Source organism: Vigna unguiculata, chromosome 2, assembly GCF_037176805.1.
Source record: "Vigna unguiculata cultivar grain cowpea cultivar isolate G323 ecotype 2 chromosome 2, ASM3717680v1, whole genome shotgun sequence".
In the NCBI taxonomy this organism is placed as follows: domain Eukaryota; kingdom Viridiplantae; phylum Streptophyta; class Magnoliopsida; order Fabales; family Fabaceae; genus Vigna; species Vigna unguiculata.
Window position 1 is genome coordinate 10,181,891 of NC_140793.1, and position 24,205 is coordinate 10,206,095.

The 24,205-nt window shown below is 39.0% G+C and overlaps 2 protein-coding genes across 2 annotated transcripts; one reads left to right on the forward strand and one right to left on the reverse strand.

Moving 5' to 3' along the window:
- The first annotated feature begins 9,226 nt into the window (after window positions 1-9,226).
- On the forward strand, window positions 9,227-19,522 carry CHUP1 (Hydroxyproline-rich glycoprotein family protein). Its single transcript, XM_028054496.2, has 9 exons — window positions 9,227-9,603; window positions 9,688-9,743; window positions 9,874-10,602; window positions 11,247-12,614; window positions 12,709-12,840; window positions 12,969-13,150; window positions 13,345-13,456; window positions 13,575-13,718; window positions 19,246-19,522. The coding sequence occupies exons 1-9, from the start codon at window positions 9,519-9,521 to the stop codon at window positions 19,345-19,347; spliced, it is 2,910 nt and encodes a 969-aa protein (XP_027910297.1). The 5' UTR covers window positions 9,227-9,518; the 3' UTR covers window positions 19,348-19,522.
- On the reverse strand, window positions 19,363-23,478 carry LOC114169365 (P-loop containing nucleoside triphosphate hydrolases superfamily protein). Its single transcript, XM_028054503.2, has 7 exons — window positions 23,226-23,478; window positions 21,956-22,099; window positions 21,787-21,861; window positions 21,489-21,679; window positions 21,240-21,411; window positions 20,740-21,159; window positions 19,363-20,126 (listed from the first exon to the last, which is right to left on the reverse strand). The coding sequence occupies exons 1-7, from the start codon at window positions 23,406-23,408 to the stop codon at window positions 19,995-19,997; spliced, it is 1,317 nt and encodes a 438-aa protein (XP_027910304.1). The 5' UTR covers window positions 23,409-23,478; the 3' UTR covers window positions 19,363-19,994.
- Window positions 23,479-24,205: the final 727 nt, after the last annotated feature.

Genomic DNA, 24,205 nt, shown 5'->3' on the forward strand with positions numbered 1-24,205 from the left:
AGGCAGAGGAGGTGGATGGAATTCCTAAAGGACTATGACTTCGAGCTCCTATATCACCCAGGGAAGGCAAATGTGGTGGCAGATGCTCTGAGTAGGAAGATGGTGCATACGGCACATCTCATGATAAAAGAGGTAGAACTATTGGAGAAATTCCGAGACATGAGGATACAGGTGGAGTTGGGGTCCGAGTCCATTAGGTGTAGTACCCTTACTATATCTAGTGACTTCTTGGACTCGATCAGAGAGAGGCAGTTGTTGGATGCTGGTCTGAACAGAGTTAGAGAACAGCTTGGATCAGATGAGGCTAGAGACTTTGCTTTGGGTGATGATGGTATATTGTGATTTCAGGGTAGGGTATGCGTACCTGATGATGCAGAGGTGAGGAAGTTGATCCTTGAGGAAGGACACAAAAGTCGTCTTAGCCTGCATCCCGGCAAGACTAAGATGTACCAGGACCTCAAGGAAACTTTCTAGTGGCAGGGGATGAAGAAGGATGTGGCATAGTTCGTATCCGCCTGTCTGACTTGTCAGAAGGCGAAGGTGGAGCACCAGAGACCTAGTGGAATTCTACAGCCTTTGGAGATACCAGTGTGGAAATGGGATAGCATCTCCATGGACTTCGTGACTCATCTTCTGCGAACTTTTAGAGGACATGACACCATCTGGGTGATAGTGGATCGGTTGACCAAGAGTGCACACTTTTTGGCGATGAACTTAAGGATGTCCATGGCCAAGTTGGCCCAGCTGTACGTCAAGGAGATTGTAAGGTTGCATGGGGTACCCTCGAGCATAGTTTTCGACAGAGACCCGCGGTTCACATCCCGGTTTTGGCAGACGTTACAGAGTGCTATGGGTAGCAAGCTCACCATGAGTTCAGCTTATCACCCTCAGACCGATGGCCAGTCTGAGAGGACGATCCAGTCATTAGAGGATTTGTTGAGGACATGCATATTGGATCATCTAGGAGCTTGGGATGAGGTATTGCCTTTGATTGAGTTCACCTACAACAACAGTTTCCATGCGAGCATTGGCATGGCGCCGTACGAGGCTCTTTATGGCAGGAGGTGTAGGACTCCTCTCTATTGGTATCAGGATAGAGAGGCAGTGTTGGTTGGACCAGAGTTGTTAGAGCAGACCACCGAGAAGGTGAGGATGGTGAGAGATAGGATGTTGGCTTCTCAGAGTAGGCAGAAGGCTTATGCAGACCGTAGGAGGAGACCCTTGGAGTTTGCAGCTGGCGATCATGTATTCTTGAGGGTGACCCAAACCACGGGCGTGGGAAGGGCTCTCCGCTCAAGAAAGCTTTCGCCCAAATTCCTTGGCCTGTATCTGATCACGAGGAGGATTGGGCCAGTGGCTTATGAGATAGCTTTACCCCCACAGTTAGCAAACCTTCATCCAGTGTTTCATGTGTCACAGCTGAGGAAGTATGTATTTGATCCGGCCCACGTATTGGAAGCTGAGGATATACAGATCAGGGAGGATCTCACAGTGGAAGTACCACCCATAGCCCTTGAGGATAGCAAGGTTGACGAACGTCGTGGAAAGACCGTCAATCTTGTCAAAGTCATCTGGGATCGGAGGACGGGTGACTCGACTTGGGAATTAGAGGAGGACATGAGAAAATCACACCCACATCTGTTTACCTGGTGAGTCTTTATTTTCGAGGTCGAAAATTTTGTTGTTGGGGAGAATGTAAGGCCCCCATTTTATTTCTGCCCTAAAGTTAGTGGGTTGCTCTTGTAAGTGGGCCTAAGGCCGGCCCAACGTATAAAGTCCTTAGGTCTGCCCTAAACCTAACGTACCTTACCATTTTCAGAAAAACTTTGTCCTTGCCTTGAGCTGCAGCCGTCACCCCCTCCGCTAGGGTTTCGTTCGACTGTCACGTAAGCTAAAGGGACTTCTACTCCATGTAAGTGTCTTTCCCAGCCGTGCCAATTCTCTTTCGCTATCTTGTTTCGTATTTTCGGTTAAAAGCCTCCGTTGACTCAGTTTCCCTGGTTCTATTTTGCTGTCCTGCCAGTTCTGCGAGCCATCCTTGAGTTGTTGCACCCCGAGGTCCCGTGTCGAAGCTCCGTTAGCCCTCTTCTAGGTACGGGAAGTTAGGGTTTTTAGTTTTGAGTCATCCTTCTGAACCGTGTATGAGTTGGGTGTTGATTTTATGGTGTGATATTTCGTTTTGATGCGTGAGAGTATATTGCATGAATTGTTTGGGTGGAGAACAAGGCTGCTGCAAGTGAAACAGTGGCGAGACCTGTTAATCTCGCTCAGGCGGGCCAGTCTCGCCTAGGCAAGACAAACAGGGGCTCGCCTAGACCAGCTTACGCGAGTGGTCGCCCAGGCGACCCGCTTTTTATTTTGAGCGAGCGAGCATCTCGCCCAGGCGAGAGGGGTCTCGCCTAAGCGAGATCCTGCATTGCTTCCTGAAGCTCTTTTCAAGCCCTCGCCTAGGCGAAGGGGACTCGCTTGAGCGAGACTGTCTCGCCTGAGCGAGACCCTTCAGCATAAGCGAGGGATTGGGCGAGACAGTGTGGTGTGGGTTGTGTATTTACTCACTTATGATTGAAATTGTTTGGGTATGACTGCCATGATGAGATGCGTGTACAAGTGTATGGATATATGCCTAATGGTTTGCTATATATGCGTGACATGATTCATAAATGATGAATGATGGGTGTTGGGGGAAACTTGGCATGTGAAATGAATGCGTGGTTTGAAACTAAAGGAACATGGTATTGACATGAGATGAGACCCTAGACTCATGGGATGGTGATGATCAGATGTATGGATTCAAAATGTGATGCGTATGAGGAATAAATCTCATGGATGGGTATGGAATTGTAAACATGATTTTGATGTTCTCCTACTGCTGTTTTACGAATATTGGTCCGTGTCAGTGTGTAATTCCTTGGGGTCTCTATGTGAGACCTCCGGGGCTACGCTTCAGTGGTCGGGACGTAATCCCATGGCCCCTGTTAGTGGGTGTCCATGGTGGTGCCCCATCTGTATAACTAGGTAAGGATTCAAGGTAAGGTTGCATCCTAACACTCTGAGGAGCCAGTTAGTCTCACCTAGAGCGGACTGACTCCCGTGGTGAGGGTAGCAGGAGGCCTGAAATCCATTAAGGGCTAACCTTGTGGTGAGGGAAATTTGATTCATCGTAACACTTGTAACACATAGCTCAGGATCGAGCAGCTCAGGGTCGAGCAGAGGTATCCACCACAAGTGTAGGCATCCGCTGAATCCGACCAAGTTATACGTATCCGGATGAGTCGAGTCGAGTCGTAGTGTATTGAATGAAGAGTCATAACATGTTTGGTTGTTATAAGGATATGAGATGATGAAAATATATTTGACTGTATGATGAATATGTTGTTGGCTCTAGCTTACCTGTTTTGTTGCATGGTTGTGTTGTATGTGGCTGTTCTTTCTTGCGATGATCATCAACTTGGTTGATGGGAGCAGATGGGCGAGGTTCTCGTGGTCAACAAGGGAATGGCGATTCCGCTACTTAGCCATCTGGGCTAGATCTTATACTTCTTTCCTTCAGGCTTTCTTTAGGGCTATGACCCCTGTATTCGTGGTTATTAGATTGTAAACTTTTAGTTAAACCGTTATCCTGTTTTTGTTGGCATCGTGGTGTGCCTAGTTTTGTAGGGGTGATGTTGAGAACCCTAGGACTGCGTTGTTATACTATCTTACGTGTGGCGTTTCTTTTAATTGCGTTTATAAATTAAATGGGACGTTACAAAATTAAACTTCAGTATTTTATGAGTAATTTTAACAAAAAAAATACAAAATATTTGACAAATTTAATATTATTAATTAAATTAACTAAATTTCTTTGTATGACAAAAGGAATTTTATATATAAATTGTATTATTATCTTTTAATAAAATCATACTAAATATTAGTATTAGTTAAATTAATATATCATGACACATTTATCATTTATCATCACATAAAAATATTATTAATAAAAAATAAGGTTAAAATACTTTTTTGTTCCCAATTTTTGTCAACTTTTGTCAAATAGGTCCTAGTTTTGTTTTTGTGCTGAAATAGATTCCAAATTGTGTCAATTTGATTCAATTAGGTCCTAATTGGGTAATGCCATTTAAATTGGTAACGTTTCACTGTACAATTGACATTTTTGTGCTACGTGTTGTATTAGTAAACCTATGTGACACTGTTTTAAGTTTAATAAGATGTTTAATCAGTTTTTTTTTAAAATAAATGAAAAGGAAAATTAATAAAAATAGAATGTTTAAAATGTTTAAACCTACATGGTAGCGTTGCACTATACATGTTTAATTAGCATTGTTTTAAATTAAATGAACAGGAAATAAAAATAAAAAGTTTTAGGGTTTGTTCTTTATAAAAATCGAACAGGCCATGTTCTTGCTCGTGTTTGGAACGTTAAGTTTGAATGCAGTAAGCTATGTCTCAGACCTAATCTTCTTCTTCATATTGTAATAACTATGTTCAGCATAGTGCTACCTCGTCTGAAGGTGGGGGGCGTAGGGTTTTGGGGTTAAGACCCATTTGTGATTGTGGAGAAGTTGTAATTCTCAAGACAACAATAACTCTAAAAAATGTGGGTAGAAAGTTCTATGGTTGTGCTAACTACAAGGTAAGATTGATTTAATTGTTATTCTTCTATGTATGTCTGATTTAATGAATCTTCTAATTGTTGTTCGTTTTAATGTTTTTCTGTTCAATAAATAATGAATACTAAGAAAAATATTAATTAATAGCTTCTGTTGATCGGACATAAATGCACATGCCCCACAAACTTCAGGTCCACCGAGATCACCCACTAGGATTTCCAAAAACCACTTCCAAGTCTCTTTGTTCTCTACTTCCACAATGGCATATGCTAGAGGGAGCATTTGGTCGTTAACATCCCGCGCGACTGTAGTAAGCAACTCTCCCCATATTTCCCTTTTAGAAAGCAACCATCTAACCCAATAAAGGGGAGACAAACCACAAAAGAATCTTTGCATGCCTTGAAACATGTGTAAAACCTAATAAATACTGATCTGCCTTGCATATCATCCACTTTCACTTTGATTGGGCTACCAGGATTGCATCTCATAATTTCGTATGCATAGTCATGTATTCTTCTAAAATGTTCTTTAAATGACCCTTCCACTTGGTCTAAAGCTAATGACTTTGCCCTACGAGCCATCGTGACTGAGATACTTGTATTCCACTTCCTCAACCCCTTCTCCCGCATATCCTTAATCTTGAATTTAGGATTTTCCCTTAAAGATTTTTCTATGTTCTTACTAAGACATTTTGCGCTCATAATCTTTAGTTTGAACTCCCTAGAACAACTATGCCTATCAACCACTTTCCTTAACTGTCATGTCTTGCGTAAAGGGAAATATGCAGCATATGTGGACCATTCACATTTTCCTTCTGCCCCCACACATCTTACTCTTACTCTTTGTTTATCATTTTTAACCCATTTAATATTTCTACCAGAATGAAATACATAAGAAATTATAGCTTGTTACAAGTGTTCCTTATGTATGAAAATTATGCCTACATCCCACTTATAGTCAGCCATGGAATTTGGCATGACAACTGTCCCAAACGTACCATAATTGCCCCCCTTCATCCTTTGATATGTCATTACCACTTTCTTCAAGGTTAAACAGCTCATCTGACTGCCATTCATCTCCTGTTGTCTCCTTATCATAAGCTTTATAACTATGAACTTCCTCTTCCTCACTATCTTCCTCTTCCTCGCTTTCTTCCTCCCTCAGTCTGTTCCTCTTCCTCAGACTCTTGCTCATTTTGCACTTGACATTGCACCTCCACACTCCCTTCAAACAAATTTTGATCACCATTGTCAAAACTAATCTGGACATCAACAAGTCCCTCAACATCTACTTTTGCTGACCTTTCACATCCCCTAACAGATTTTGGATCAGGCAAATTATCATATTGGTGTACTTCATCCCCCACCTTATGCTTAACTTCATCTTGAACCCCTTCCTCATCTCTCACATCAGTTTGGTTAACTTCAGGCAAATGATTCCTCATGTGAGATTGCATTTCACATTCACTTAAACCATCACCTCCCCTCTCAACTTCAACCTCAGTCACGTAAAGCAACCTCAACCTCAACCTAAGATTCACGTCTATTATCCTCCACTTCACAAATCACATCACCTACATGACCATCTACCTCCTTATGAACCTTGTCCACCTCATCCTAAACCTTGTTGTCATTATCATTGATATGACTACTCTCTCCACTCTCTAAGTCATCCCCACACTCATCACCCACTTTAGCTTCCAAATTATTTTCCACAACTTCTGCTTCAAAGATACCATGCACAACAAACATGTGAACTTGACCAAAGTGCCTGGCAACGTGCATCATGTTTATTGCACCTTTGTCATTAACCAACATGTACATGGCATTGTCAATTGCATACCATAATTCCTTGACATTAACATAGCTCATTTCCCTTACTTCCCCTGTGACCTCAAAATAACTCCACCTATTTGGGTCACAGGCCTAAATAGTGGTTTCCCCTCCTATGTAATTAACTGGACCATGTTGTTTAAAACGTCCACCATGGTGGACCACAACTTCGAAACTTTCATCACACATCTCACACAACTATTCAAATACGTCACAAAACTATCTGGAAAATATGAAAAAAAAGTTAAGTTAAACCTGGGTCCACTCACAAATTCAATATCGCATAAAAAACACATAAGGACCACAACTTTGAAAGAAACAAAACCGATAACCAACAAAGCACGCACACAACCCCAATCCACTAACAAAGACTATCACTAAATTAGGGAAATGGAGTGGGACACACCAAGGCAAAGGAGAATGGCATACAATAATCGCACAATATCATCGCACCACAACTAATAACCAAAAAACAACACCACAAAAGCACAATCACACAATCACAAATTCAATCGAAAATAACACAAACACAATCGCAAATAAGAGACAAACATTCTCAAATAAGAGACACACATTCGCAAATCATAAAGTAAAGCTTACCTTTCTTTGTTGACTCGCTAATGATCCCAATAGCAATCACAAACCCCAATCGCAATTGCAAACCCCAAATTTTGATACCCAAGCGCGATCTCACATTTTCTTACTAAAACCCCAAATTCGAACAAACCTAAATCCCCAAATTTCTTACTAAAACCCCAACTTGTGTTTTTATTTTTATCTGCCTGTGTTTTTATTCTGCTTAATTTTCCTTTTCATTTATTTTAAAAAAAATATGTTTAAACATGTCATTAAACATCTCATTAAACTAAAAACACGTAGCACATAAATGCCAATTGTACAATGCAACGTTACCAATTTAAATGACGTTACCCAATTAGAACCTAATTGAATCAAATTGACAATAATTAGGACTCATTTGAGCATAAAAACAAAATTGGGACCTATTTAACAAAAGTACAAAAATTAGGACTAAAAGGTATTTAAACCAAAAAATAACAAAAACAAAAATATGAAATTCAAATTAAACCTCTGAAAAAAAAAGGTTAACCAATTACATCAAATTAATTATATTTATGTATCAAATTGAGGTTAACAATACGTGATTAGTACAATATTAAGAAAAATGACTTAATTGTATTATTTTTTTCTTAAAATAAGGATCAAATTAAAATAAATAAAAAAAAGATTAAATCAATATTTTTTTACGAAAATGGAGACGACAAAAAACATAATTTAACCAAAAATAAAACAAAACTTTCGTTAAAGACTAAACATAAACACTTGGATGTATTATAAAATAAATCAAATCCTATCTTAAATGGCATTGAAATATGGCAATATATAAACTATATTAATATTACTATTGGAAAATTTCCCCGTCAATATTTTTACTTTTCTTTGTAGTACTGACATGAGCCAAATTTAGCTTTGAACCTAGAGAAAAGAAAAAAAATCACGTGCCATGCAAGTAACCTTGCAGCAGAAAAATTCCTTGGAAGACACGAATCCTAATTATGTGTCATGCAATGCAACAAACCTTATCCTTAGCACAGAACACCCTCTTAGACAACAAGTTCTTATGAAGTGCCAAAAAGGTTAACAATTGTTGTGGGTCTCTACCCTAAACAGTCCAATAAACCTTTTCGCTATGTAGAGAGTAACTTCCATATGCTTCACTCCAGCAACTAAACTTCAACTATAACCCTTTACTTAATCAAACGTAGCATCTATGTTAACTTTCCTATCTTAATTTTTTCAAAAATCTTAATATTGATTGGACCCATTTGTCCATAAAACTTTTACTCGTATTAATGAGACAAATTGCAACCCTTCCTTGATCAAGCAATTTTCTTTGTGGGTCCTATCCTAGAATAAGAACCACTAAAGGTACCCTTTGAGAATTTTCTTTTGCAAAATCATGTTTTTATTTATTTTCCTCTACTTTTTCAAAAGAAAACTATTGGAAGCCTAAGGATAGATCTATACAAAGACAAATATTTGTTCAATTATAAAAAACTTAACATGACAAATAAAAATAATACAAAATCATAATTAAAGTATTCTGTCAATAAAACTTATAATAAGCTTTATTTACCTGTTTATTTATTATACGTAGATTGTCACTAAATCACAATTCATATTTACTAAATAACTATCACGGATACTTAAAAAAATTTAGATTTTCTCTTGATTTTTCTAATATTATTTATCTGCTGATACTTCAAAATATATTAGTTTTGATATATTAAAAGAAATTTTAATATATTTTAAAATTTCAAAATCAATATCTATTAATATATTTTGATGACAGAAAAAAAGAACAATACCAAAAATTCAAAAAAAAAAAATCCATATGGAGAAAAATATTATGGTCATCCCTTACTCTTTCAAAAAACATTTATTTTCCTACCTAACGTGGATACTTAAATGTGGCTCGAACATATAGGTAGATTTGGTTTCTGATATAAACGGTACCAACGTCTAACCACCTTAAATAAGAGACAATGTATTATTGAAGGACCAGAATAAGTAACCAAGTAAAGAAAGAACATAGACAGTGGGGAAACATGTCTTTGTTCCAATTTTACTACTGTCACTGGTCCTTGTCACTCTTGTTCCTCCTTTCTGGCTGGTTTTAACTGTTAATATTCTCTTGAGCGAAATTTGGTGACAAATTAATATATATTATACTACACAAAATGCGAACTTATCAATCTCTTCAGAAAATGGCTGGCCTCTAGTTATTGGTGGCTGCTGTTGTTTCTGACAGAAAGTTCCATAAACCTGATAAGATGATAAAGTCAATTGTGTGGGAAATACCAATGAATTTGCAGATATATTAAGTTTCCTGACATGTGTTTCTGACTTTATCTCTTCCAACTTCTGCCCCAGTTGGAGACCCTAATGGTCGGAGAAATCTGTTATGGCGATTTTAGGAAATGGGTAGAGGGTGGTTCTGGAAATTGCTGTCTGTGAAGAAATGCAAAGTTAGAAAATTTACATCACCTAAAGCTTCATGATAGTCAGGTTAGGACTCATAGTTGCTGCTTCGCTTGCAGCTTTTACTGTTAAGCAGCTGAATGTCAGAAGCTCAAATCCAGGTACTTGTAGATAAGTCTGTTTTTTACATTTTTATTTTCAAATTTTCAATCTGCTAATTCAATTTCCTCCTCATTTTGGCTCAGAACATAAAGATGAGGGCACAGAAGAGGAACATGTCACAAGATTTAATGATAAAGAAGTGAGTTCAGCAAGCTGAATTTTTGATAAAGTTTTAGTCTTGTTAGAGCTATGAGTATTTCTTTGGCAAATTTGTGTGTTTCTCATTTCGACATCATTTGTGTAAATGAAAGTTGTTTGGTGTGTTGCAGAGGGAGGAAGAAGAAGAGAAAGAGGAGGTTAAGTTAATTAGCAGCATAATAAATCGAGCCAATGACTTTGAAGATGATATTCTACCAGAATTTGAAGATCTTCTGTCTGGGGAGATTGAGTTTCCGTTACCACCAGATAAGGATGAGAAAGACAGAGTTTATGAAATTGAGATGGCAAACAATGAAAGTGAACTTGAGAGATTGCGACAACTTGTGAAGGAATTGGAGGAGAGGGAAGTGAAACTGGAAGGAGAATTGCTCGAGTACTATGGTCTGAAGGAGCAGGAATCAGACATTGTGGAGTTGCAGAGGCAACTGAAAATTAAGACTGTGGAAATAGACATGCTTAATATCACTATCAATTCCTTGCAGGCAGAGAGGAAGAAGCTCCAAGAAGAACTCACACAAGGAGCTTCAGCCAAGAGAGAACTTGAGGTGGCTAGAAACAAGATCAAGGAGTTACAGAGGCAGATACAGCTTGAGGCTAACCAAACAAAGGGCCAGTTGCTGTTGCTTAAACAACAAGTTTTGGGTCTGCAGGTCAAAGAAGAAGAGGCTGCCAGAAAAGATGCTGAACTTGAAAAGAAACTGAAAGCTGTGAATGACCTAGAGGTTGCAGTGGTGGAGCTTAAGAGAAGAAACAAAGAACTTCAACATGAAAAACGAGAGTTAACCGTTAAACTCGATGCTGCTGAATCTAAAGTGGCAGAGCTCTCCAATATGACAGAGGTTTGAATCCCTGAGTGGACCTCTTTTCTTCATCATTGAGTTTAACAGATTCATATAATTTCTTCTAACCAAAACAGCAGACTTTTGAAATTTTGAATCACCCAGAAGTGTAAATTTTGTAGTCAATTATTTGGCATCATGTTACCTATCAAATGAACATTTAAGTACCCTTGACTAAAAATGATTGTTGAAAGCATATAGCAACTTCAGTGACACCAAATAAAAACTGCCAAACGGAACATTAACCAATAAAGTATTTATCTAATTCAAGTACTCACTTAAAGTTTATAGTTTAATGTGAATATAACTTTCTTTTGCAAGCTACATCAATTGGCTTGAGTTCTATTTGACTACTGCTATGAAACATGGTTGTGATGCAGTCCTGATTCTCAATTGGGTTTTTTGGTACTGTACTTTTGTGGCATTAAAAATAATGATGTCGATACTTTAAAAATCTTTTTAACATATTTTAAAACATCAGAATCAGTATCCATTAGTTTATTTTGATGCACGGCAGAAGGCAGAAGAACAACACGGAAAACAGTAAAGAATATAAATTGGTTGTGATGTATTAGTGTTTAACAAGTGTGTATGTACAAGCACAAACAATGAGTGTGACTCATATCAAGAAGCTTTAACTGCAGACTGAAATGGTTGCGAAGGCAAAAGAGGAGGTGAGTAACCTGAGGCATGCAAATGAAGACCTGCTAAAGCAAGTGGAAGGGCTGCAGATGAACAGGTTCAGTGAGGTTGAAGAGCTTGTGTACCTTCGTTGGGTTAATGCATGTTTGAGATATGAGCTAAGAAATTACCAGACACCGCAAGGAAAAGTATCAGCCCGTGATCTCAGCAAGAGTCTTAGCCCGAAATCACAAGAGAAAGCTAAGCAATTGATGTTAGAATATGCTGGATCAGAACGTGGACAAGGGGACACAGATCTTGAGAGCAATTTCTCCCATCCTTCTTCACCAGGAAGTGAAGATTTTGACAATGCTTCCATTGATAGCTCTACTAGCAAATACAGTACTCTTAGCAAGAAAACTAGCCTAATCCAGAAGTTTAAGAAATGGGGTAAAAGCAAAGATGATTCTAGTGCTCTTTCATCACCTGCAAGATCCTTTTCAGGAGGTTCTCCAAGGAGAATGAGTATGAGTGTGAAACCGAGGGGTCCACTAGAATCCTTAATGATAAGAAATGCTGGAGATAGTGTATCCATCACCAGTTTTGGGCTCAGGGATCAGGAATCTATTGATTCTCCTGAAACTCCAACTGACATGAGAAGAGTTACATCCAGTGATTCCTTGAACTCAGTTGCTGCTTCATTCCAATTGATGTCTAAGTCAGTGGATGGATCCATGGATGAGAAGTACCCTGCGTATAAAGATCGCCACAAGTTGGCCTTGGCAAGGGAAAAACAGATTAAGGAAAAAGCAGAGAAAGCAAGAGTGCAGAAGTTTGGTGACAATTCAGGTTTGAATATGACTAAGGCTGAAAGAGGAAATCCTATATCTTTGCCATCAAAGCTTACTCAAATTAAGGAGAAACCAGTTGTTTCTGGCACACCAAATGATAAATCTGAAGATGGAAAGAATGTTGAAGATCAAACCATCAGCAAGATGAAGCTTGCTCACATTGAGAAAAGGCCTACTAGGGTGCCTAGGCCTCCTCCTAAGCCATCTGGTGCTGCTGCTGCTACCACAAATGCAAATCCTGCCAATGGAGTACCATCTGCTCCACCACTTCCTCCTCCTCCTCCAGGTGCTCCACGTCCACCGCCACCGCCAGGTGGACCACCTCCACCTCCTCCTCCCCCAGGAAGCCTATCAAGAGGGGGAATGGGTGGTGACAAAGTTCACAGAGCTCCAGAGCTAGTTGAATTTTATCAATCATTGATGAAGAGGGAGGCAAAGAAAGATACTTCAACACTTTTAGTTTCTTCAACAAGTAATGCATCTGATGCTAGGAGCAACATGATTGGGGAAATTGAGAATAGATCATCTTTCCTCCTAGCTGTATGTTGAATCTTCCGTCTACTTTGCTATTTTTTTTTTTTTCTCATTTTTCAGCTAAAGGCATAACTCAGTTTTGAAAAATATTTACAATCAGGTGAAAGCTGACGTAGAAACACAAGGTGATTTTGTCATGTCCTTGGCAGAGGAAGTTCGAGCAGCCTCCTTCTCAGATATCAATGATTTGGTGGCCTTTGTGAACTGGCTGGATGAGGAACTGTCCTTCCTGGTATTTGCATATTCCTAAGTGTAACTTTATGAGAAAGCATAGAAAAATTTAACCATTCCTTTCTGGGAAAACCTCTTTATTTTCTTTTCCTTAGAAAAATTATCATCTCATTTTATTCGTTATGCAAGGTTGATGAACGAGCCGTCCTCAAGCACTTTGACTGGCCTGAAGGGAAAGCAGATGCACTAAGGGAGGCAGCTTTTGAATATCAGGATTTGATGAAGTTGGAGAACCGAGTCTCCACCTTCATTGATGATCCCAATCTACCATGTGAAGCTGCTCTGAAGAAAATGTATTCATTGCTTGAAAAGTATGCATCTTTTTCTTCTATATATTCTCTTTCTCTTGAAAAGTCTTTTTAAATAGTTTTCATATATATCCATTAAGACGAAAAAATGTTGAACATGACCTTATTATGTCAGGTTTCTTGTAGTTCTCTACAGCTACACTATTACTTCTTTTCATCTACTCATTTCTTTATATCTGCTATGTTTATCTTTCCAGAGTGGAGCAAAGCGTATATGCACTCTTGCGTACGAGAGATATGGCTATTTCACGGTACAAAGAATTTGGAATCCCAGTAAACTGGCTATTGGATTCAGGAGTTGTAGGCAAGGTATGCTTCTAAAACTAATAAAACTGTGTTTCGGTTCACACTAGAGTTTGGTTCATTATAACGTTGCAAGGATGATGCAACTAACATGGTTACTTTGTTTTTTACACTCCCATTGCAGATCAAGCTTTCTTCTGTACAACTTGCAAGGAAGTACATGAAACGTGTTGCATCAGAACTTGATGCATTATCTGGTCCAGAAAAAGAACCGGCTAGAGAGTTTTTGATTCTGCAAGGCGTGCGTTTCGCTTTCCGTGTCCATCAGGTAAATTCTAGAGCCCTTGTTTCGTTTGCCGTAAACACATATAATAAGTATTTAAATTGCAAGGATAAAGAAACCAGAAATTGAGAATCGAATGCACTGATCCAGTTTAATTGAAAACAAGAAAAATACAGAAGGATAGGAATATCCAACTGCCCAGAGCCAAGCTCCTAAGAAGCAACCACAATGGTCCTGCTCCAAAAAAGACCATCCCCCCCCCCCCCCCCCCTTTTCTTCTCTCTCTTCTAACCAACTTATTCTTCCTAGTGTGCCACGTCATTCTTCCTAGACCGTTTCCTCTCATACACCCTGCCCCACCTATTCTTACCATTCTCTTCTTGGATCATGGGCTCTTTAAACCCAATTGTATTTGGGTCTGTATCAATACCCTCTTCTTGAAATAGAGCCTTGTCCTCAAGGCTGAATTCCGGAAATTGGTTGTGGATGGTAATCGTATCCTCCCAAGTCGCCTCCTCAACATCTTGCCCCTTCCAATGTACCAATACTTGTGTTTTGGTCTCCCCCCCTTTTGTGTTGTTCCTAGTCGCCAATATAGCCTCTGGTATCATTAATTCGACTCTGTCATCCTCCAGCCCTTTGGGAAGATCCTTCTCTACCTTGTATTTTCCTACTGCCTTTTTTAATAGGGATACATGAAACACGGGATGAATTTTCGAAGATGGTGGTAATTTCAAACGATATGCCACCTCCCCTATCTTCTCCACAACCTCAAAAGGTCCATAATATTTAGCATTCAGCTTTGACTGCACTCTATTCATGACAGAATGTTGTCTGTTCTGTTTCAACTTCAAAAAGACGAAATCCCCCACAACAAAATGTCTCTCCTTACGATGCTTATTTGCTTGATTTCTCATCCTGTCCTGAGCTCTGAGTAAATGAGATTTCAACTGCCTCAAAGCTTCATCTCTCTCTACAAGGTCTTTTTGGACAGCCTCCACTCTCACTTCCCCTTGAACCACTTGAACAATCTTGGGTGGTTGTCGACCATACACCGCTTCAAAAGGAGTCATTCCCGTAGATCCATGGTAAGTTGTGTTGAACCAAAACTCAGCCCAAGGCATCCAAATCACCCAAGTCTTAGGTTGATCAGTGATGAAACATTGTAAATACGTTTCAAGACACCTATTGGTTACTTCCGTTTGTCCATCCGTTTGAGGATGGTAGGCTGTGCTCATTTTCAGCTTGGTTCCCTGCATTTTAAAAAACTCTTTCCAAAATACACTCATAAATAAGGGGTCTCGATCACTCACAATAGAATTCGGAACTCCATGTAGCCGCACTACCTCCTTCACAAAAATTTCAGCAAGAGTCTTCGCGCTATAAGGATGTTTAAGAGGCACAAAATGACAGTACTTTGTCAATCGATCTACAACCACCAAGATTGCTTCAAACCCTTTTGATCTTGGTAATCCCGTGATGAAGTCAATACTAATGTCTTCCCAGACCCTCTCCGGAATTGGTAATGGCTGCAAAAGACCACTAGGGGCTGCTGTAATATATTTTTGTCTTTGGCACGTGTCACAAGCTTGAACATACTGTTGGACGTCTCTCTTCATTCCTTTCCAATACAAATTTGCTGCTATCCTTCTGTATGTACGATAGAACCCTGAATGACCACTTTGAGGAATAGCATGAAACTCTTCCAAAAATTTCGGAATCCAAACAGATTTCTCCGAAATGACTAGGCGATTTTTATAATAAAGTACTCCTTGTTTATAAACAAATCCCGCACAGAACTTCTCGCCACGTCCTTGCTGCACTTCTTCAATTATTTTTTGCAACCTTTTATCTGCATGTACTTCAGTATTGAGCTCTTGCCAATCCAACCATACTGGGAAATAAATCATATTGTTCAGCCCCATTTCATCTTTGCTACGAGACAAAGCATCAACTCCTCGATTCTCTTTCCCCGGCTTATAAACTATCTCAAAATTGTACCCCAAGAGTTTTGCCACCCAATTTTGCTGCCCTCCCGTTGTAATACGTTGTTGTAATAATTGTTTGAGACTTTTTTGATCAGAAAACACAGTGAATTTCCGCCCCAACAGGTAAGGTCTCCAATGCTGTACTGCAAGTGCCACCGCCATCAATTCTCGTTCATATGCTGACTTAGTTAAGTTACGGGGACTCAACGCTTTGCTGTAGTAAGCAACAGGTCTCTTGTGCTGCATTAAGATAGCCCCAATTCCTGTCTCGGAAGCATCACACTCCAAAAAAAATTCGTCATTAAAGTTTGGTAATTGCAACACAGGTGTTGTAGTAATCCTCCTTTTAAGCTCCTCAAAAGCTTCTTGGGCCTTTTCATTCCACTTGAATCCATCCTTTTTTGTCAACTCCGTGAGGGACCTTGCTACCTTACCATAATCTTTAATGAATTTACGGTAATATCCCGTAAGCCCCAAAAACCCGCGGACTCCCTTCACATTCGTAGGGATAGGCCAATCAATAACACTACTCACTTTATTTGGGTCAACCGCAACTCCTTGTATCGATATAATATGACCCAAGTATTCGATACTTTCTTGCCCAAACGTGCACTTTTCCTTGTTCGCAAATAACTTATTGGCCCTCAACGTACTCAACACCTTTTCCAGCAATTGCAAATGTTCTTCCCAGCCCTTACTATATATGAGTATATCATCAAAAAACACCAATACTCCTTTCCTTAGCCAATTGCGGAATACTTCATTCATAAGTGCTTGGAAAGTGGAAGGGGCATTCATAAGCCCAAACGGCATTACGAGATATTCGTAATGCCCCTCGTGTGTTCTAAAGGCTGTTTTCGGGATATCCTCCTTTCTCATCCGCACTTGATGGTAGCCCGAACAAAGATCCAATTTTGAGAAGAATTTGGCCCCATGTAATTCATCCAAAAGCTCTTCTATCACTGGAATAGGAAATTTGTCCGGTATCGTGGCCTTATTTAGTGCTCTATAATCCACACACATGCGCCACTTGTTGTTTTTCTTCTTTACTAAAATAACTGGGTTGGAATATGCACTTTGGCTATGCCTCACATGACCCACCTCCATTAATTCCCTCACTTGTTTCTCAATTTCATTTTTCTGGTGATAGGCATAACGGTACGGCCTCACGTTAATGGGACCTTGCCCTGGTTGAAGGTTGATACTATGTTCCTTCGCACGTACAGGTGGCAGCCCCTTGGGTTCATCAAACACCTCCGCAAAATTCTGCAACACATCATTTAGCACACGTCTCTGTTCTTGGCTCAACCCATCCTTTTTTATTTCCCTTTTTTCCTCCAACAAGCCAAACATTGACACCAACAACGAATCTTCACGAGGTGCTCCTTTTAACACTCTCTCTCCTTGATCCGTTTTGACTCTCATAATCTGCCTTTTCCAATCCACCGTAGTTTCCCCTAATGTGGTCAACCAAGACATACCCAATACCATATCCATGTCCTCCAAATCGAAGAGAAAAGCATCAAGTACAAATTCCCCTTCATCGAATGTCACCCTCATTCCGCGACATACACCTTGAGTTTCAGATTTATGCCCGTCTCCCATCAAAATTTTCATGTGTTGCGTCCTTTCCCATTCCCAACCCAAGGCTTCAACCAACTTCCGTGAGATAAAGTTGTGGGTTGCTCCACTGTCTACTAGAAACATCATTGGGATTTCACCCACCTTTCCTCGCAACTTCATCGTTCGTGGTTGTTCCTCCTTCCCTTTCGTCATAGAGTACAAACTCAATGCAGTACATGCCCCTTCGACATCGTTAACGTCATCTGCAGTATCTTCTATTATCTTCTCTTCATTTTCTTCGCATTCAACTCGTATCTCCTCATCAATCATTATGACCCGAAGTTGTTTAACGGGACACTGATGGAGCGGTCCAAATGAACCTCCACACTTAAAACATAAACCCTTTTTCTTTCTTTCCAACAACTCCTGATAAGAAAGGTGACGAGCCCCTCTATCCTTGGGCCCATTTTTGCTGTTCTCACCCCCATCATTTTGTGCACTTGGGCTTGACCCTTTTCCTCCCCAACTTCCATTATTCTGCCATGGGCCGGTTTTACCCAACACATGCGAAACGGGTCGAGTTCCAAGTTGGGTCTTTCCCTCTCCACGTGTCTCACCTCTTCCCTGCCACCCCCTGCTCCTACCATAGATTTCTACGTCAATAGCACGAGCTACATTCATCATTCGTCCCCTGGAAAGAGGATTCGCAACATGTATACTTCGCATCCTTGCCCGGAGTTCGTCCTTCAATCCATGTGTAAAGTACGAGAAGTATTGCTCATCTTGCATACTAGGCACCTGAGCAATCAGACATTCAAAGTTTCGAATGTAATCCTCCATAACCCCAGTTTGCTTCAACGAGGTCAATTGATCATAAACACTTCCTTCTCCCCTTCCACCATACCTCTCCAATAACTCTCTCTTCAAGTCCTCCCATGACAGATTTTCATACTCATTTAACAGAGATTGAAAAAAATGTATCGTACCCCCTTCCATACAAAGTTGAGCAAGACTCACTCGAACAGCTTCTCGTGTCTCTTGAACGTTGAAATAAATTTCAGCCCTAGCAATCCACCCTGCTGGATCTTCCCCATAAAACGATGGTAACTCAATTTTCTTCATCGATTGACGAAATTCCTCCAAATCATCTCCTTCGAGTTGTCTCAAACTTCGATTCCCACTGGACTTCACTGTTCCAGGACTCGACTTTCCTTTTGTTACTGATCCCTGGCCTTCACCTTTTTCCTCAATTTCCTTCGAAAATGTTGACATGAGATTGAGCAGCTTCATCTGATTTTCAGCGGCCTCCTTACGTAACGTTTCCATCTGATTCTGGTTCTGCAATGATTGTGCAACAAGCTCCTCAACTACGACTTTGAGCTTGGTGACTTCTCCTACTACAAGCTCTACTCTCGCATCTCCCGGCTCCTCAGTTGCTGGTTCTCCCTGAGCATTGTTTCTCTTCGGTGGCATTGTTTCTAGATAAAAGAATTATCCGGCAGGTCGGACCACTTAATTGAAAACAAGAAAAATACAGAAGGATAGGAATATCCAACTGCCCAGAGCCAAGCTCCTAAGAAGCAACCACAATGGTCCTGCTCCAAAAAAGACCATCCCCCCCTTTTCTTCTCTCTCTTCTAACCAACTTATTCTTCCTAGTGTGCCACGTCATTCTTCCTAGACCGTTTCCTCTCATACACCCTGCCCCACCTATTCTTACCATTCTCTTCTTGGATCATGGGCTCTTTAAACCCAATTGTATTTGGGTCTGTATCAACATACCATTCCATTGCATTTTATGTTACATCTTTAAAGTCATTGAAGATGCTTTTAAAATTTTCTGCCGAAAAAAAAAATGTCACTAGAAACATGCTAGTATCAAAGCAACTCCAGTAACATGTTTAGTAAATGAATTTGCATACGTTTACAACAGCTATTTAATATGTATGTGAAATTCGTAGGGTGAAAAATTCATAAAGAGCCCGAATAACACACTAATGAGAGTGTGGAACTCTTTTCAGTTTGCAGGAGGCTTCGATGCAGAGAGTATGAAGGCTTTTGAAGACCTGAGGAGCCGCATTCAAAACTCTCAGGCTAGCGAAGATAACAAATCAGAAATATAGAATATCCATAAGAAGTTTTTCTTTTTTTTTTTTCCTTTGTAGCTGTATCTCTCATATATATGTTGCCTTTTCAGCTGTATATTTCATTTTACTTCAATTTGCATAGCCTATACATATTGGATGCTACACAATGATGATACGAGAATCATATTGTAATTGACAATTTGAACCCCGACATGAGCCCTACCTACCTCTGCCTACTTTCATTTTTTCCGTACAATATGAAATTCAAATGAATAATATTCAATACTGTCATCAAATGCTTAGGTCTCGCAGCCACTCAAACTCCACGAGATTATTCTGGGTGGACAGTTCAAGGCCTATAACTACAAGAAGTAAATTGCAAAGCGGGAAAAAAGACACTTCCTACACCAGCATAAACAAGAATAAGCATTCTCCAAATATATGTGGTGTTGATGTATAACAAGCAATAATGTGCCATTCTTGTTCCATTGTATGACCACTGATGAAAGCAAGTCATGCAAAAAATGTCTAAGAATTGCCTCTGCTGTAATGGGGCTATCTCCCCCCATTTCACATCTTTTTTACATAAAAAAAAAAAAAAAAAAAAAAAAAAAAAAAAACCTCCTCCAAACACTGATAATTATCAGCATGCATAAAGGAGGAAATTAAAAAGAATAGTAAGGTCACAGCAATGTAATAACAACACTTCTGTCCTCAAATTTGGCTCCGCCAACCTTTCCTTGAATTTCTGGAGGCAAAGGAATGACACGTCTTTGGTCTCCTGCTTCTACCAACAGCTCAGATCCTCCCCTATACTGCATTCGGCATTTTTAAGGGAGAGACAGACAGACAGAAAAAACAATCAGCTTCTCAATTAAGTTATGCACCAACTTGCACCATAGTAAAGAGCAGCATTTGTGACAGAAAGAGAAGCGCACTATAACACTGTTTGACATTTGTCAAACATAAACATTCAATACAACCTTAAGATTCAAGCTATCCAGTTCAATCAAAAACATTAAAGTTAAAAAAATGATATTTTATATTTAATGAAATGTACACAATTCAAGTCGTAATTCCATCATCTGTTATACAAAAATTCATAATTATCTACCAGGAAGTTGGCCAAAACCTTGGTGAATGTAGAAGGTTAAAGGTTTAAAACAAATACTGCATGCATAATAAAGACAATTAAAAGCCTATTTACAGTAATAATCAATTTCCCAAATCGACACACATTACAATGTAAAATCTTTAGCTAAAATTAATTTAAACAAAGATGTCAATGATGTTCAACAACTCAAAATCAATTGTACTAAAAGCTAAAGCAAATAAACACTCAATTTTTATCTCTTAAATTCTTTCAAAGGGAGTGTCATCAATATCATGGTTTTAAGAAAATCACAAAAACAGAAGGACATTACATACTTGGTACAGCTTGATCTCTGATTTGTCAAAACCTGGCATAAAGAGAGTAACCGATCTTCTTTTTATATCAAATCTAACTGGAGATGGCATAACAACAACTTGACTTGTTAGCGAATTAAGAAGATGCCTAGCATCTTCATTGTCGGTATCCAGTAGAACTCTGCTCCAATCTATAGGATTATTCATCAACAATCTTGAAATGAAAGCAGATGGCAAAGGAGAAAACTCTTTCTTTGCTCTTTCCAATATTTCTAAATTTTCTTGCTGAGAGGTGATTCCGAGAGCACCAGAAATCTGAGCACCAGCCTGAATTGTACATCCCCAATATCGTAATGCAGAATTGATTGATGTCGGACTGTTCGGATCCATCACAAGGAAGCAAGCAAATTTCTGTGGGTTTAAGAATGCAGAAGATCCTCTCTGGGCAACACACAATCAACAAAGAAAATTACAGTTTTGTGTGAAAGGTATGATTATCTTAAAATGTTGTTTACTCTTACCTCCAGCATTTGATCCAAAGTGTCCCATATTTCCGAACTCATTTTCCCATTAAAGTAAGATCTGCTGCTACTTATTAGCATGGCCTCATCCACAAGTCTCAGTAGTGAAGGAGCAGCCAATCTCCCAAGTTCAGTTTTCTCAGCCAAGGTGCGGAGATATTTCAAGTACAATCTGAAAATCACAATATCAAACCAAAGATAATGATAAGAGAGTGCATGTGAGTTCAAGAATGTAGCAATTCTAATAACCTTGCTTTACTGCTTCCACCTATGATTCGCAGGGTTTCCTCACTGCTGATACCATCATATATTATTAAGTCAAATTTATCCTCTTGACTCTTTGATGCAGCAATCCCCAAAAACCCTACAAGTCTCTCAAGTGCAAGTACCAAAAGGATAGAGTCCATCCCAGGCAGGATGCCAAGCTCTTCTCCAACAATCTGATTATTTGACAGAAAAGGGAATATAACCCATCTATAAAAGCTGGATCAAGGGAATGCGTCCAATATGGATAATATATGATATTGAAAACATATTACGTACCCACCCCTCCAAGTGTGCCCTGAGTCATATTAAGTTGGGCATCTGCTTGCTTCAGAAGTTTTAAAGGTTCAAGAAGCATCTGCAGTTACAGATACACAGATTCCTTTAGACTCAAAGTAAAAGTATATAATGTGATTTATTGATAGGAAGGAAAAGAAAAAAGCAATACGCACTTTGGTTGTTTCCAACCTAACAGCAGAAAGGTTCTTGTTGCATGCCATATGGGAAGTTCCAATCTTACAGTTGAGAAGGTAGTCAGCAGTGGTGTCTTGGCCATGTATGACCAAACATGTATTCAGCCCAGCCAAAGCATAATGCTGAAATAAAGGCTCGTGAAATATAAAATAGAAAGTGTAGATTAATTACTTTTCAACTCATGAACTTGGATAACTACGACTTCTATCAGTATATATTTTGGAAAAACAAAGAATCTGGAGTTCTCTTCAACAAAAATACAAAAAGGAAGTAGGAGTCTCCTTAGTTTGAGATATACTTCTATCTTTCGTTTCCAGTTTGAACGAATAATTACAATAATGTCACCGAATTTTCCCTTTGCTTCCAATATTAAAAAGTCATACATGAAATATCGACGACATAATGTCTGTTTTTTAAACTGTTTTCTATACAAATCTCTGAAAATAGGAAACAGAAAAAACAAAAATGACATTTTCACAATTATTTGTGGAAAAAAGAAATGAACACAAAATATTTTCTCAAACTAAACAGACCTTAGGTTATGTGCTTCTCCGAGAAATAGGAAAATGTGAAGAAGAAGAGAAGGTGGAAAATTAACGAAGAAATTAGGTTCCCTGATAGAGTCCACAAGAAACTTCATTAATGACCATATTCCTGGATTGGAACGTGGAATAGACGTGTTATTTTTGAAACCACAAGTGCCATTTAGACACGCTTCCATGTTCCAACACACCTTAATTCATCTTTTCTTGTTCTTTTTTCTTCTCAATGTTCAGGCTCACAAACTCGCATAAACGAATGTGCAAAAACACATTCCCGCATTGCAAGCAAAAGAGCTGCAATGTACAACCTGAAGATGCGAACCGTTTTGATAAAGTAGAAAAATATAATTCTTCCTCTCTAGCTTGTTAACAAACACTCTACTTATGCACATGTAAGTTGTTGTTTTTTTTTTTAATTTCATCTCACTTTTTAGTAAAAAAGAAACAGAAAATGTAATTCTGTGACAGTAACAAGTTACATGAATAACGAATGTTGAAATGAATTTTATAAAAATATTATATTAACTTAAAGAAACCCAATTTTAAACATTTTAAGATGAAATTAAAAAAAAAAAAGTAATTAATCCATTTTTTTCCTTTTTTTTCTAAGTACATTGAGATGATAGGAAACAAAAATGTTCAGGAAAAGGTAGGAAATGTGAGACGAAAACTAATTTGTAAACGTAATTGAAGATGGACAATGTACCTGGGCGGCGAGAATAGCGGCGGTGGTTTTGCCTGAGCCACCTTTGCCGAGAAAAGTGAGCAATTTGGTGGCTGAGGAAGAGGCACCGCCCTCGGAAGCCGCAACGACGAGACGCGAATTTGAGGAACGGGAAATGGAGGTTCCGATAAGAGGTGGAAACGAGAAGGATGAAACAGTGCCCATAGATTAGGATTTTCTCAGTTCTTTCTCACGCTATGTACTCAAGCAACACACATGTATTCTTCACACCCAACACTGGTTACTTCTTACACGGGTCATAATGTTTTCCGTCCTAATTTGGGCCCTTTTCATTGGCCCAATCAGCCTGCATGAACAAATTCATAAGGCTTTTTCTTCCTCCAGGCTCCTTATTACTAAACCCACATCATATTAGTAGAAAAAAAGTAGAATACCTTCGCTTACTATATATCACCCCACCGCCGCTACACCTGTTCTTTGTAGATAGACATGTCAAAATGAGTCAACTTGGGTCACATGGGTTGGCTCACCATGAACCATACTAAAAATAAGTGAATCTAACCCTCATTTTGTAGTGAGTCAAAAATTTTGCAACCCAGCTCAACCCACCACGGGTTGGTGGGTTAAGTAGATTGGCTCACCATCCCACCTAAAAAAAATTAATTAGTTATTTTTAAGTATTAAAATTTAAATAATTTTTTAAGCAACCTATGAGATGAAAATCACAGGAAAATCAAGAACCAATGCCTTTATCATGCTCACCACCAATATATGATGAATTATTTGCAAGAAAGTATATTACACATTTGTTGTCACGCTATTCAACAAAATATAAATAAAAAAACTACACATTTTTATCTTGCTAATTTAGAAAAAATTGTTTATAAGATGGTTGTTTGAGCAATATTCTAACATTTCAAACTACGAAATTGTGAACTTATATAGTTATGAGTAATTAATAATTATTAAAAAAATAAAAAAATTGTAAAAAAAAAAATGTT

Excerpts from the sequence above, each read along its gene's own strand:
- CHUP1 (XM_028054496.2), top strand. The coding sequence starts at position 9,519 with ATGATAGTCAGGTTAGGACTCATAGTTGCTGCTTCGCTTGCAGCTTTT. Across the intron at positions 12,615-12,708 it reads GATCATCTTTCCTCCTAGCT|GTGAAAGCTGACGTAGAAAC; the intron begins GTATGTTGAATC and ends ATTTACAATCAG. Across the intron at positions 13,151-13,344 it reads ATGTATTCATTGCTTGAAAA|AGTGGAGCAAAGCGTATATG; the intron begins GTATGCATCTTT and ends TTATCTTTCCAG.
- LOC114169365 (XM_028054503.2), bottom strand. The coding sequence starts at position 23,408 with ATGGGCACTGTTTCATCCTTCTCGTTTCCACCTCTTATCGGAACCTCC. Across the intron at positions 21,862-21,955 it reads TTAGGTTGGAAACAACCAAA|ATGCTTCTTGAACCTTTAAA; the intron begins GTGCGTATTGCT and ends CTGTAACTGCAG. Across the intron at positions 21,160-21,239 it reads CTTTGGATCAAATGCTGGAG|AGAGGATCTTCTGCATTCTT; the intron begins GTAAGAGTAAAC and ends TGTGTTGCCCAG.